Here is an 11500-nt window from a genome sequence, read left to right on the forward strand (position 1 = left end):
ATTCCAAATCAAAATCAATTCCTGAGCTTCAGTCATTTATTGTCTATTTATCAATTAAAATACGTTTCGGTGTTTTCCAGCATCATCAGTTTCTATGTGTAGCGTTGTTGCTACTTTAAGCCTTGGCATATATATATTTTTTCTTTAACACACGTTCTACCTTTGAAAAAAATGAATGTTTAATTTAGCATCTATACACGTGTACGAAGTTTTAGCTGAAACGGGATGAAAATTGGTTTCATAAAAACTCTTGAAAACAGTATAAAATATGATTTAAAATATTATATCAAATGATAAACCATGACCTCTCCTTGTGTAACTGATCTTCATCAAATTATATATTATTTCCGTTATATCATTTTATTTTCATAAATTTTTAAATTCATTAAACTTGCTCAATAGTTTTTTGAATATCATCAAATTAACTTTTAGGCATCGCACAAGCTTATACAAATGAAAATATCTAACCTTTTAATTTTCTTTCTGACCGCTTCTCGGTTTAAAACAGTTGATTCTGTCAATCAAATCATTTGCTAACCTGAGCACGCTTCGGTTTTGAAACCATTATCAGTTAACGCGGGCCCAAGTATGTCCACTGTTCCGTTGTTGCACATTTAAGAGAACAAAACAATATTGAAAATTATAAAGAAATGCCAGCTAATTGCATACTCAATGCAAACGCTCTGGGCGTTTAAAACATGAGAACAAACCCCAAACTACGAGCACCGAACTCTAGAAATGTCGGCTGATTGAACGTTAAAAGATTGAATAATTTAAAATGGCAAGATTGTGACGTATTCCCGCGCGCTCTCCCATTGGTCCAAAGTTACCAGAACATCCCCCTGAAGGATGTTCTGTGGCAGTGCTGTGTGACTCCAGTGCAAGCTTCCTTCGAGTTCGAGATTGCCCGGTCCATACTTTTTTCCTGACCGTTCCCCTAACCCACTTAGCTCATCTATGCCCGAACCACCCTCGTACCGTGACGCCCTATTAGTTTAAGGGTGGAAAAAATATAGGGAAGAGTCCAGGAAGTTAGCAGTTTATCGCATGATTCACCACGAGGCGCATCAGCAGATGTCACAGAACTCATGTATGATTTATCAGCCTACATGTATGTGTCACTAGTCAACCTTTATGCGAAATATTTCCGGAATTGTTAAATTACATTTTACGTAATCGTATATTATAGGTATGACCTTTTAAATCTTGGTTTTATTCATGAAATTCAAACTCCACTTTTAAATAATATATTTTAATTTGCGTATATTACTGCAGTAGAAAAAATCGTGCTACTCCCAAAATTTGTTTATGTAACAGCCCTAGTAAAATAATCTCTAATTGTTCTTTTTGCATGTGCAATCTCAGCTGAAGAGCTATTATCAGTTTTTTCAGATTTACCTTCGACTAATGACTCTTTAGTATTTGGTGTGTCACATTGACCAGTTATCGAAAAGCCTTTGCAGTGTGCTTCATCCATTTTTGATTCAGATTTATTTGGTTGATTCCCATTTCCATCCAACATATCAAATATTTCTCCAATATCAGTTTTTGGTAACTTCTTTATTATACTTTCGGCGGATGTACCAGTTTTCGATTTAACGATTTTCCTCCGAGATGGAGAACTTGGTTGACTTGAAGGAATTATGTCTTCGAATGATGACGATGATGATAAGATTGGTGTTTCAATAACAAAATCCATACTTTCGTTAGTTATTCTTTCTTTTTCTGGTATATCCGATCTAGTTCTCAACTAAAAATTATTTCTTATTAATGATACGATTTGAGTAGGTACATTCTATTGAGTGATTATAATATATGAAATAAAATATAAATAGCAGTTTTGACAAAAAAGTGGATAAACACGGAATTAATTGGTCCTATACAGATGGCTAGCCACGACATCAATACGAGAGAAAATATTACGATTTATCCAATATGTTTTCCACGTGAAATGTTAATTTTTACGGGAACGTGATGTGGAAACGTCAAAAAAAATTTGTTCGACATCTAACATATCTTGGAATCTTTATTGACGTGACAAAAAAACGGATATTCAATAGGCTGTACCAAGTTAATAGTTACTCAAGGTAATTGGTTTTAAAACTTACATTTATATTTAAATTTCAATAATAATATATTTTATTTATCATGCAGAAAAACATGAATACATAAAATAACAACATAGTAACTAAAGTGAAAACAACCCTAGACATCCTGGAGAAGTTGTTAAAGATTTATCTTAAACAACCCTAAACTGAGCCAATTTGGCGATGCCCTTAAATTGTAACTAGTTTTTATTCAATTCCAATCCATCTCAAACATCCATATCCAATTCAACCACATTCCTAAACTTACCTTGTGCTGAAATGACGTGGAAGGGGTTATAGAGGCTGCATTATTTGGCGTAATTTTACTAAAAAAACTACTTATTGCTGGCTGCGTCTTACTATCAAAGTACGCTTGTTGGATAAACGAGTATAACTTATCTTCAGGTAAGTTTTTATGGGCAAACTGACCAAGGAACTTCCAGAGCTGGGCTAAAACCAAAATTAATTTTCAAATTGGATGTTACAACTAAGTGTGTTTGCATTGCTCAGGAGTATCAACTGAACGCAAATTTTAATATGGATAACTTCATAATTATTTCAGCAGTGGCTGTTAAACAGTGAGCAAGAATGCAATTATTATCAAAATAGCTATTTTTAGCCAAGATATATGAAGCTCACAAAATGTTGTAACGGAGTTTTAAACAGAATTGAGTTTTAATCTTTCTCCGAAGATGGTAGAATATGTATCGAAACGCGAGTCGGTGAATCAAGTGTCGGCAAAGGAGTAAAACTCGGTTACGTAACTTAAGCTAAAAAAGGAAAAGTAAATGTGGTACCCAGTCAGTTTAAGTTTCCATCTCAATTACATTAGGTAGGTAACCTATGGACTGAATCAGAAAAAATCGCTACATACAAAAACCTTAATAACTTACGAACCTTTGACAACATTCTAACGAAACAAAAATCGTTTTAAAGATGATATTACAAATAATTAAAAAAAAATGAAGCTGAAATAATTTGTGTTGAAAGAATTTTTTAAAATTTTTCTGGAATTCTTTCCATCATCGACTTAGCTAAATCGGTAGCTTTGTTGATTGTTCTGGAGGCAGAATTTTCGTTTCGGCGTTTTTTCCAAAGCTCTTTTTACCAAGACCCAATATCATGGGCTTCAATCAGGTATTTTGGTATTTTCAATTGGTATCAATACAGCTCTCTTACTGTAGTGACAGGAAGCCAAGTTTGGCCAAAAGAAAGTTGACTTTTCTTGACAAATTCTTCGCCCAGAATTTGGGAGAAGTCACAAGATGTACGTTTCGCCATCCACCAGACAGCAATCGTTTTTTTTTTGGAAATAATTAGTGTTCAATTTTCGAGCCAGTTTTTTTGGCTTCCATATTCTTATTTGCATTTCTGTCTGGTGTTGTCTGAAGTCTTGAAGCCCATCTTGGGTTCGACGTACGGTGCCCTCACTGCAACCTACTTTATTGCCCATTTTTTGTTTCCACTACTTTGTTTCCGATTGGATAACCTATGATTCTTCTCCAATTTCCCGACAAGTTTCTTCACCGTTTGTAGGCGTGTAAATCCACTTTTTGGCTAACATTTAATGATTGCTTGAACCGCTTAATAACATTTGATACGGCCGTTCTAAGAAGTTCCAGCTCTGTGAAAATTTTTCGATGGGTCCACGATAGATTTTAATGAAAATTTCGAATTGGTAATGTACAGTTCGACGCTTAATATGTTAAAATCATTTAGGCGTTCTAAGGAAGAGTCTCCTATGATTGGAATTTATGTTTTTTCATTTTGTGAAGAGTTAGAACGGTTTTTCTGTATAGCGATTTTTTCTCACTCAGTCCTTACACCCTTTTGAAAATTTCAGCATTTAGCGTTCCTTGAAATATTCTGCGAAAATCCAGCAGTCAAAAAATAGCATGAATAATCTCTTATTCACATAATTGATAGTAATATCTGTTTTAAGTGTTTTCAATATTTGAAATCTTTCAGAATGGTTTTGTTTCAGTTTATACTATTTTAGTAAATACTGTATGTAGTGTTAAATTATGCGGTATCTTGATGGTTTTTATTTTATTTTATTGTGTGTGAATAATACATTTATATTTATTTTTTTTATATATTAAGTTGAGTGCCCTTAAGCACTGAATAACCAGTTCATCATTATTTAAGCCCATTATAGCGTCCACTGTGGAATCTAGGCTTCTCGCAAACTAATCCAAACTGTACCACTCATGCCTATTCTGCGCGACCTGCATCCAGTTCGTTCGGTTTCTCCTTAAGTCGTCCGTCCTCGGATCTCGTCGGGGGGTGGTCCTCTACTTCGATAGGCCTCACATCGTGATCTCCATTCGATCGTCTCCAGCTCTCGCAACGTGACCTGCACAGTTCCATTTTAAAGAGGATATTTTCTTTACTGCATCTGTAACTCCTGTCTTGAGCCGTATATCTCTGTTATGTATTCTTTCTCTAAGTGATACCCCCAACATCGATCTTTCCATTGCTACTTGTGTTGTTCTTATTTTATTAATCGATTTCCTAGTTAGTGTTGGGGTTTTGGCTCCATACGTCATGACTGGCAGGACACATTGGTTAAAAAGTTTGGGCTTTATACATATGGGGAGTTCAGACTTGAATGATTCTCTGAGGTTGCCAAATGCTGCCCATGTCAAACATATTCTCCTAAAGATTTCACAGGTCTGATTATCCCGGTCTATTCGGATTTCGTGGCCCAAGTATTTATATGATGTCACTTGTTGTACTTCATTATCATCTAAGGGTATATTGATGGATACTACTAGATTAGTCATAAATTTAGTTTTTGATATGTTGATTTTTAGCCCAACTTGTCCGGATGCCTGGTGGAGTTTTTCAAGAGATGTTCTGGCATTGTCAATACGGTCTGAGATTAAAACTACATCATCGGCGAACCTGAGATGGTTGAGGTTTTCACCGTTGACATTAATACCCATATCATCCCAATCTATTCTTTTACACATGTATTGAAGTAATATATTAAACAGTCTAGGGGAGATAGTACCGCCCTGTCGAATTCCACGATTTATATTAAATTTGTCAGTATCGGTAAGGAGTCTAACATGAGCTGTGGCAGTGTCATAGATGCTCTTTATGAGTGCTATATAGCTCTAGCATCTCATGTTGGTCCACAGTATCAAAAGCTTTTTCATAGTCTACAAAGATCAACACCAGTGGTTTGTTGTATTCGAGATTATCACTTGTAGGTGGTCGTTAGTACTATAGCCAGAACGAAAGCCAGCCTGTTCACAGGGTTGGTAGCTGTCAAGTTTGTTGGTGAGTCTATTGGTCGATAACTGGCATTTCTTGTGCATAATTATGTGACAGCACTCCCATTGAGAAGGTGTTGTACTCTTTAGTAGGCAGGCAGTGAATGAATAATTTTCTGATTACATATAGCAAAGTTGATCTTCCTTCCTTGATATACTCAATTGTTGTCATCATCGCCAAGCGATTTGTTATTCTTCATATTTTTTATAGCTGACTTAATCTCTGGGATATCTTCCAATCTCAAGTTCTGGACTTTTGGTATTTGCTGTTGGGTTAGTGGCTCAGCTTGGTTTGAATATAGCTCTGAATAGAAATCCGTCACTACTTTAAGCAATTCCTCCCTGCTCGTTACAATGTTCCCATTTTTATCTGCTAACTTCTAGATGTTTCTTTTGCCCAAATTTAGTATGTCTCGGAGTACCTTCATGCTTTTATTTTCTTCAATCGTTTTTTCTACCTGTGATGTGTTATATGTGCCTTTTCAAATAGCTTTAGAGATGTCTTTATTTAGCTGTCTTAAGGAGGTATAGTTTATTGTATATGTGTCCAACACTTCCCTTCTACACTTCAACATATTTAATGTGTTTGTACTCAATTTTTCTTCCCCTTTCCTAACTTTACTACAGCTTTCTTTTCTGGCTTTTTGTATCGTATGGATAATTTGTTTCTTCAGGTCTTCAACGTTTATGTGTTCTTCATTTATGTTTTCAACATGTAGATTAGACGTAACCATTGTTTTATAGACATCTATATGACAAATGTGGTTCTGCTTAAGCATACGTGTTCCAGATATAATATTTTCTCATTTTTTCCTTGTGTTGATTACAATTTTTGTTCGGACTAGACGATGGTCACTGCCCACGGTGAAATTGTTTAGCACGGTGTTGTATTATATCCTTTCTATTTTATATTATAAAATCAATTTGGTTCTTCGTAACATCGTCGGGACTCAGCCAAGTCCACTTGCGCTGGTCACACTTTTTAAAAAAGGATTAAAAAAAAAAGAATAACCAGTTGTATGGATTAAATACGCACGTGAGGGAGGCATTATTGCGCGCCAGGTGGTCCCCCGGCCGATATTCGCGAAATTTACCATGGTTTTAGCATGCTTCCAGGTATCTGATCGAAAAACTGAAATGTACGTTTTGTAGTGCACGATGTCAACTTTTCAAAAGTTTTTTTGAAATTACAATGAGACTTACGGTTAGGCATACAGGTCGGCCGTGAAAAGACAAACTGCAAACTTTGAATCGCAATTTTCAGAAAACTAATAATTTGAAATTTTTGAGAAAACTTATAACCCGACATTGGCACATATAAAGAACATTATAATCACTACTTCCGCTCAAATTTTCCATCTCAAAAAATGCCGGAGCTATACATTTTGGAAAAAAACGCCCAATTTGACGGCTTTTCCTGAATTTCTCAGAAACTAATTATCCGATTGAGGCGTTCGACCTTTCATGTTGTAGATATTTTTATTTTCGAGAAACCATCTCGTAGAGACATTCCGATTGCTTCATTAGTTTCAAAGTTATAAACAAAAATCGCGTTTTTGCACTAAATTGTTAATAACTAACATGTGAACCGGAAATGCGAGTGGAAAACACATACCTATTCATCTGCTCATTTCGCTCAATCGCACAATTCGTTTGCTACCAGTCTTTTTGTCACGATAAAGCATTTTTAAATACATAAAGCTTGGTCTACTAGTAATTTGGTATAAGTTGCAATGTTTATATTGTGATGAATTTTAATTGTTGTTCGCAACGGAGAATAAAAGGACCAAATCGAAAGAGGTTTTTCATCTTATATGATAATTCTTGGAAGTAAGCTAACAAGTTATCTGCTATTTGTATAACATTTGGGGGTGCTAAAGTGTTGCTTAATATTTTATAAAGAGGTATTTATTAACAGCTCAGTTTCAATTTACTAATTTAGCAATTTTAATTGGCGGTCAGACAGAAATTAACCGTAAGAGAACTGTGCGTTTGATCTACAATGCGTAAAATGTAACTGACTTGCGTAAGATGGTTGGTAGTCTCTTGTATCACTGTAAGTAGTGGTCGTAGGTAAAGTGTATTAAAAAATTGCTTACCTTCTTTTAAATTTCACAGCACGCCACTGGTGTTACATTAATACATATCAACACTTATAAGAACAAACCTGTTGTAATTTGGTTGTTTCCCAAAAACAGATGCATATTATAAAAACTTTCCATCAGTTCCTCGTCGCCAAAAGAATAGTAAACCAAGTTTCTGTTTGCTGCATTGCACGCGATAAGCTGAATTAGAGTTTTAAGCTGTTTGCTGCCTTGAAATGCTCCACAGCCCCAATTTCCAGTAGCCACGGGGGCCACGTTACAGTTCTCTCGAGTGCTAAACCCGACATAGGCCTATAACAAACGTTCTAAATAAATAATAAACTATACAATGCCAATATTATATAATTCGAACACCAATAAAACTTTTTACACCGTAAATGCCGTCATGAATTTCTGATGTAAGTAAGTGCAGATTTGAAGATCTGCTTATCTCAGGCACCCCTAGGACCGGTTTCAAGCCTAATAGCTCTCGTCAGCCAGCTGATTTACAGCTCAATCCAGATTTAGCCTGATAATCACACCCGCCAATACTGCACTTTTTTCGCACCGTTGCAAAATACATCGGCGAAATAGTGCATATTACTTCTTCTTCTTCATTCTTGATTTTACGCAAATCGCCTGTTCAATTATCGTTCATGCTTGCGTGCGGCTGTCGCTCCATCGTTTCCTGGGGCGCCCAATGGGAGTTGTCACGAGCGATTCTGACAAGTCTGCGGTGGTCCATCCTGCTTATGTGCGCATTCCATTCCTTCTTCCTGTTTGCTACCCATTCATTGATGTTCTTGACATTACAGGCTGTTCTGATATCCTTGCTTCTCTCTCTTTCCAGCAGTGTATTTCCGGTGATTCTACGGAGTATTTCCATCTCAGCTGTCCCTAGGAGTCTTTTGGTTTTCGCTGTTTCTGGCCTGGTTTCTGCGTTATATGTTATCACCGGCCTCACGGCGGTTTTGTAGATCCTCGATCCGATAGTGTCCGTTCCCACACCCTTCTTGCACCATATGGCATTTAGAGAGCCAGCTATTCTAATTGCTTTTGTTGTTTGATCTCTCACCTCTGGCTCAATAACCCCAAAGCCGGAAAATTCCACACCAAGGTAGTTAAATTTCATTTTCTGCTCGATTACTTTACCGTCAAGTTCCAGTATGCATCTTAGAGGGGTTTTTGATGTTGTTAAGCACTTTGTTTTGGTCGGTGATATTTCCATATTTAGAGACTGAGCTGTCAGGTTGAATAAGTGTAATAACCTTTGTAAGTCATCTTCACTTCCTGCAATGAGAGCGGCATCGTCAGCATAACACACTATTTTGATTTCTGCATCCCCCATTTTGAATCCCTTTAGCCCTCGAACACTTCGAACAATTTCTTCCATTATTAAATTGAAAAGTGTAGGACTCAGGGAGTCTCCCAAACGAATACCGCCACCCGCTGGTATTGGTTCTGTAAGGTCTCCTTCTATTTGCGCTCGTATTTTATTGTTTGTATATATGTTCTCTAGGGTTTTAATCAGATTGTGTTGGATTTGCCTGTTGTAAAGGAGATGCAGGACGTCTTCAGCTTGACACGGTCAAATGCTCTGATTAGATCAATAAAACATATCAACGCTGGCTGGTTGTATTCAATCGACTTTTCGACTATTTGTCTTAATACGAACACGGCGTCTGTGCAAGATCTTCCCGATCTTATCGATCGAAAGGTTTATTCCTCTATAATTTAATGGTATCCTCTTGTTCCCTTTTTTGAACATTAACACAGTAGTGCTGGTTCGCCGTTCATCTGGGATTTTGTGTTGATATATAATTTTCTGTATTAACGTTGTTAATTCTTCTGTTAGTCTTTGCCCACCGTATTTGAGCAATTTATTTTGTATACCGTCTTGCCCGGCGCTTTTTCTATTTCTTAGTTTCTGTAGAGCGGTTTCTACGTCCGATGTATTGACCATGGCATCTTCGTTAATATTTATTTCTGGTGCGGTAGGCTCGTCTGCCGTGTTTTTCGTTTTATACAGATCGGTTAAATATCTGATCCACTCTTCCTTTTTCGTGTGGGTTAGTTCTAGCAGTTCATTTACCCCCTTTCTGTGCAATATTATGAATCGCCATATCTGCTTTTGATGCCCGTAGTCACCTTCCAAGCGCTTGGAGAACATTTCCTCGTTTTCGATTTTTCTCATTAATTCTTTAGTTTTGTTCCGAACTTGCTTATATTCATTATATGATTCTGGCGTTCGCATAGTACAATATTTTAGGTAGGGTTTTCTTTTTTCCTTTGCACTGTTCCTAGACTTCTGGGCGGAACCATGGTGTCTTGTGGTTGATTACTGGGTCCACTTTTATAGTTCGTTCTCCAAGTGCCTCCCTTGCTGAATTCTTGATATTATTCTTGATTTTTTCCCAAGCTAGATTGATGTCGTTAGAATTTAAAATTGGGTTTTTTTCGATTTTTTGTTGTTGTTTTGCAGATTTAGGAAGTGCTTTATTCAGGCTTAGTCTAGCTGGCGAGAGCCAATAAGCTCGAAACCGGCCTTAGAGATGCCTGAGATCATATGAGAAGTGCATAACTCGAAATTTGCACTTGCTCACACCAATAGACAATTGGTCAATAATTCTATTAAAACATTTTGAATTTTTTAATTATTGATCAATCACAAAAGCATACCCGTTGGAGTAGTCTAGCATTCCTCAGTGTTAAAGAATAGACCGAAAATAGGCTGCTGTGATTGGCTTAGATTGCCAAGTGCGCAATAATAACAACGCTGCTAACCATACTTTGAAATATTTTAATAATAGCAACAAATTGTTGACTGCATAGAGCTCTGAGGTTTCATATTAATTTTCGTTTCATCTGTCTTTCTAGCCTTGAGAAACACCCGAATGAAGAGTTGGAACGTTGGCCATTTTTAGAAGATAAAAAGAGTTTTGAACCCAGTCCCAAACCCGCTATCCAAGCATTCTTATTTTTTGCTTCGTGTTATCTTTTGTCAATTTTCTATAACAACCAACATATTTGCGGATTGAAAAACTTTTCTATGTCTAGTAATAATACAGGGCCCGGCAATAAAATGGGAAGATTTGGGGTGGAGTTGACACAACGTCACAAAGTGGAGGGGACGAAAGTCACCTTTTGGTTATGTGTGGTCATGGCCTGCCATTAGTTTACAATGGCAGGCAAAGGGCAAAAAGTGAGGCAAAGGATGAGGCTGAAAATGAGCTGACTGTTAATTCTAAGCGATTTGTTGCAATGATTCAGAACTTTCACATCACATCTTGCTCGCATTCGAACAAAAACACACTTTTTTGCACAAGCAACACTGTAAAAATATCAATAAATGCATTGAATGTTTTGCTTCTGGGACACATTATTTGTCGCAATCAGAATTTGAATTGGCCTCCTCGGTCTCCCGACCCCACAGCCTGCGACTTATTTTTTATGGGGGCACCTAAAACGAAAGTTTTTCAAATTGATCCACCCAGGACAATCCCAGCCTCAAACAACGAATTAGAGACGAGATTGCAGCAATTCCTATCAATTTGCTGCACAGTTATGCAATCTTTCCAGGATCGATTGCAAGAATGCATAAATCGAAGCGGAGGTTATTTGACTGATGTAAAATTCAGAAAATATTGTTTTTTCCATTTGTATACCAAATGGCTATTCTTGAATTTTTTATTAAAATTAAGGAACTTGGACCTTGATACCCGATTGAATAGCCATTTAGATAACAACCCCCTATAAATGCCGCTACCCAGCAGACAGACTTTAGACTTAATTTTCATTTATAAGCAGATTGTTGCTGCTCCTATATTATAAACACTCACTCTGTAAATTGTATTAATTAAAAATTGTTTTAAAAAAGTTGATTTCAATACCAACTTATTTAATTGGCGCTGCGAACAGGATAGTCAAAGGTGATCAGTTTATTACCGTGTATTTTAATACTTTATTGACTATCTGAAGACCTGAAAAGAAGAAACAAGAAGTTTGTGCCTGGTACCTGACATGAAGATACTATCTGAGTAAGTTACAT

General features: G+C 36.7%; 1 protein-coding gene across 2 annotated transcripts in view; it reads right to left on the reverse strand.

Moving 5' to 3' along the window:
* Positions 1 to 1236: 1236 nt before the first annotated feature.
* LOC109540419 (poly(ADP-ribose) glycohydrolase) overlaps positions 1237 to 11500 on the reverse strand; it is a 29536-nt gene continuing 19272 nt past the window's right edge. For both annotated transcript variants that reach the window (XM_048663839.1, XM_048663842.1), the window contains exons 9-11: positions 7536 to 7764; positions 2356 to 2537; positions 1237 to 1750 (exon numbers count right to left, since the gene is read on the reverse strand). In XM_048663839.1, the coding sequence (XP_048519796.1) occupies positions 1307 to 1750; positions 2356 to 2537; positions 7536 to 7764 (855 nt within the window). In that variant the 3' untranslated portion in view covers positions 1237 to 1306. The remainder of the gene's footprint in view (positions 1751 to 2355; positions 2538 to 7535; positions 7765 to 11500) is intronic.

Source organism: Dendroctonus ponderosae, unplaced genomic scaffold (genome assembly GCF_020466585.1).
Source record: "Dendroctonus ponderosae isolate FM_Combo_2020 unplaced genomic scaffold, Dpon_F_20191213v2 Dpon_F_20191213_1, whole genome shotgun sequence".
NCBI lineage: Eukaryota > Metazoa > Arthropoda > Insecta > Coleoptera > Curculionidae > Dendroctonus > Dendroctonus ponderosae.